The sequence below is a fragment of the Morone saxatilis genome, unplaced genomic scaffold, assembly GCF_004916995.1.
Source record: "Morone saxatilis isolate NCDOM2014 unplaced genomic scaffold, NCSU_SB_2.0 Contig18, whole genome shotgun sequence".
NCBI lineage: Eukaryota > Metazoa > Chordata > Actinopteri > Moronidae > Morone > Morone saxatilis.
In genome coordinates, this window is record NW_023339740.1 from 25179278 (window position 1) to 25182956 (window position 3679).

The following is a 3679-nucleotide window of genomic DNA, read 5'->3' on the forward strand; positions in this document are numbered from 1 at the left end:
GCACGACTTCACAGAGGTGTGTGTGCACATGTGTGTGTATACCAGTCCCTACCCATTACATTACCTTCAATCAATCAAACTTTATTTGCACATTTCATACAGTTGAGTGCAGTTCAGAGTAACAGTGTAGTGTTACTCCAATGAATGGATGTAAAAATGTTAACTAAATGTTCTCTGACTGCAGCTGCGTCGCAAAACATTCATCATATATGTGAAACCAGAGCTTCCAGGTTATTCTCCACATGATCTCATTCAGAATAACAATGACATTTGTAAGATTATGAATTACTAAAAAGCCTTACAATATAATCTTGGTTAACAGTTCGGCTCATGGTATTGATGTCTGGAGTGCGAGAGTACATTTTAAAATATGTAAGGTTTCTGTCTTTAACACTATTCACCACAAACACTTTTTGTCCACTTAAATACATTAAAAGCTGTCTTTTTCCACACAACTACTTTATTTACTTTTTCTATGTTAAATAGAGAGCAACACCTTTATGTCTTTAATGTGAGACTGAGAGAGGGGCTCATTAACACGATTATCATATAAATAATGTTAATGATTCACTCTTTCAGTGTCTCCTCAGTGGATCTTCTTCCTCTCTATTACAGGAAGCTTTTTCACCTTTGTGTGGATAATCAAACCAGGATGAAACACGTTTGCTTCCAGGCGACTCATCATACAAATGAGTCCATGTGACGTTTAATATAACGGCACTGCAATAAGGCGTTGATTTAACTTTATGTTATTTTGGAGGCTGTAGTTTCTGCTGCTATTTAACCTCTGTGACTGACCGAGGTGAGAAAGTGAGAACGGTTGGAACTTCTCTCTCAAGATCTCTTGTTTTATTCCTGCACACAACCAACTGCAACACTATGAATCTTCCTGGAGAGAGTCTGAAAATGTGAACCATAATCTCCATATTTAAATTATTATTGCGTCCCCCCCCTCTCTATCGCAGCAGGCTATTCACCTTCAAGTCCAGCCACTCTGAAGAGCTACAACACGTCGTAGAAACCAGCTCTTTTCTGGTATAACCCGGCCTTTAATCCGATCACCATATCATTAAGTCTCCGCGGTGCTCTGAGACGTCAGACAGAAGCAGAGACAGGAACTCACCTGAGTTAGAGTCGGGAAAGGAAAGGTAGCAGATGCTGGTTTTCTGAAAGAAAAGAGATCCTGATGATGAATGATGAAAAAACAGGAAAAATAATAAAGAAACTCATACTCTACTTTAGTGTGCCTGTGTTTATCAGCATGAGTTTATGAAGAGAAAGAGAGACTCACCTCTTTCTCTGACAGTTTGGAATGATGCGGATAAATAACCTGAAACACAAAGAAAGAGTTACTACACAGCAGGAGATCAACACCACGACAACGGTTCAGCTTCAGTACAACTTTAATCTTTACCAACATCTCTCTGCAGTGTCACCGGATCCATTACGATCTTTAACTCTTCTCTGTCTGCCATTTTACAGCAGCTGACTGAGAGTTATCAGGCACCATATTACAATACGTAAGAATATATTTCCTAATGAATGTGTAAGAATAAATAAGTACTTTGTTCAAACGTGTTCCTGAACTGACCAAGTTTCCAGTCTAACGGATTAAAACAGAACTTCTGTGTTGCTCCGTTCAGAAGAGAAAGTGAAATAGAAAGTAAGACTGACCTCAGATCAGTGTACAGCTTATTAACACACGCAGTGTTAGTTCAAAATGTGTTATTGATTCTGTATCACGAGCTCCTGTGAGGACAACAGGTGTTCTGTTGACCCTTCAGTGGGATTCAAACCCTCCGTGCCAGAGATGCTTTGCTCAACTCCCCAAATTCAGTGTGTGTGTGTGTGTGAGGGAGGTCGTCACTGAACTTCTGCTGCTTTACTTCAGGCAGTAAGGATCATTCTGAAAGTTACATCAGTCACAGAAAAGGTGCAGACTTTGTAATCCACACTAACCCACAGATTACAAGGACCCTGCTTATGTTGATTCCTATTCAAAACTGCACAATGACACCAATGTTTGTGTAAAACAAGTAATTTGGATGAACTCTGAGCAGATATTCTCTGTTAGGAAACTTCATTATCTGTCTGTATCAAACTTACTAGGCTTTTTTTGTGTTATCTTGTCCCAGACATTTATTATCTATTAGACAATTTACTTTACCGCTGTGTATATTTTATGAAGTTTTCTAGCACACCTTAAAATCAAGAAGGCTTCGTGACCCCCTGCGAAGCTTTGACGACCCCTAGTGAGGGTCCCAACCCCTAGATTGGCAACCACAGGACTACAGAGTGAGACAACGACACAATTATACATTTTGAGTATTGAAACGTATTCCTGCTGTAAACAGTGAGCAGGAATACGGAGTAAACCTGTAAATCCCCTCTGAGGATCAGTCAGGGTTTGTTTTCCTCACACAGAAATGGTTTCACATAGTTTTATGTGTTTATTTTAATGAATAAGTTATAATTTAAATACTCATAATGACTCGTAATGATTGTGTCACCCTGCAGTATCGATTGATCTGCTCCTCTTCTGTGGGTAATGTTCATTTCATAATGATCCTTACTGCGTGAAGTCAAGCAGCAGAAGTTAAGTGACAATGTGCAAATACTAGTGTCTCATTTGTGAGTCTTACAGGTCTTTGTTCACACAGGACGTTTCTCCTTTGCTGGGGGGTAAATGAAGAGTAGTTAAAGTCACTTCTGCAGGTCACACACTTGTTATCCTGCAGTCAAAATACCGCCACAAACAGACCAAAGGAAAACTAAACAAGGAACCAAACACACAGCTCAACAGAGAGGTCTGTGTGCTCACGTCCAGGAAATAGTCCGAGCCTTGCAGAACTGCTAACTTAGACATTTTTTTTATCTCCAGTGTAAAGAAGAAGCTGAACCTGAGCCAGCTGCCCCCCCTCCTCACCTCCACCGCCTGTCCCAGCTCCAGGTCGAAGCCGACCACACAGATGCAGTGCAGCCAGGCGGAGAAGCGGTCCCAGGGCAGCAGGAGAGCCTCCTCCGGCTCCTCGTCGCCTCCAGGCCCGGAGGGCAGCGTGATCTCCTCGGCCGGAGAGATGCTACTTGCGTCCTGGTCGTCCAGATCCTCCGGCTCCTCGACCTGCTCCCCCAGCTCCTCCGGGCCTTGCAGAGCCATGGCGACGGCCCGACACGGTCACTCAGGCGCTCCGGAGAATGTTTACGGTTCTCTGGATACGTTAACTAGTTAGTTTAGCGTCCCTCAGGTCGTCAACAACAACAACAACATCAACAACATCAACAGGAGGCGAGCGAGCGGGCACAGAAGAGTAGCCACTGAAGCTAGCACGGCGGAGTACGTACGACGCGGTGACGACACGCGGAACGTCATTACGTAAGGCCGTCCCTGGCACCGGGTTGCGTTCAGGTCCTCACAGGGCTCCGTAAACCAGCATGTGGGAGACGGATTTGTCCAATAAATGTTGAAACGAAGAGTTAGAAATCTATAAAAATATAGTCGTGGTAAGTTAAAACATATGAGGTGCTAAAACTAAATGTTTCACTTTTACAGAGATAAAAAAAACCAGCTGCTAGTATTTGTGTTATTGTGTTATCTGTTGTGGGTTTTTACTGTTTTTTTTTCTTGTACAGTGTTTATATTATATTATATTATTTTTTCATACTGTTTTTATACTGTCTT

The 3679-nt window shown here is 42.2% G+C and overlaps 1 protein-coding gene across 1 annotated transcript in view; it reads right to left on the reverse strand.

The window, feature by feature from the left end:
* Positions 1-3341, reverse strand: part of dennd6aa (DENN/MADD domain containing 6Aa) — a 13555-nt gene extending 10214 nt beyond the window's left edge. Inside the window, exons 1-3 of the mRNA XM_035661794.1 lie at positions 2927-3341; positions 1292-1330; positions 1063-1166 (exon numbers count right to left, since the gene is read on the reverse strand). Of these exons, the coding sequence (XP_035517687.1) occupies positions 1063-1166; positions 1292-1330; positions 2927-3157 (374 nt within the window). The 5' untranslated portion in view covers positions 3158-3341. The remainder of the gene's footprint in view (positions 1-1062; positions 1167-1291; positions 1331-2926) is intronic.
* Between the last annotated feature and the right edge of the window lie 338 nt (positions 3342-3679).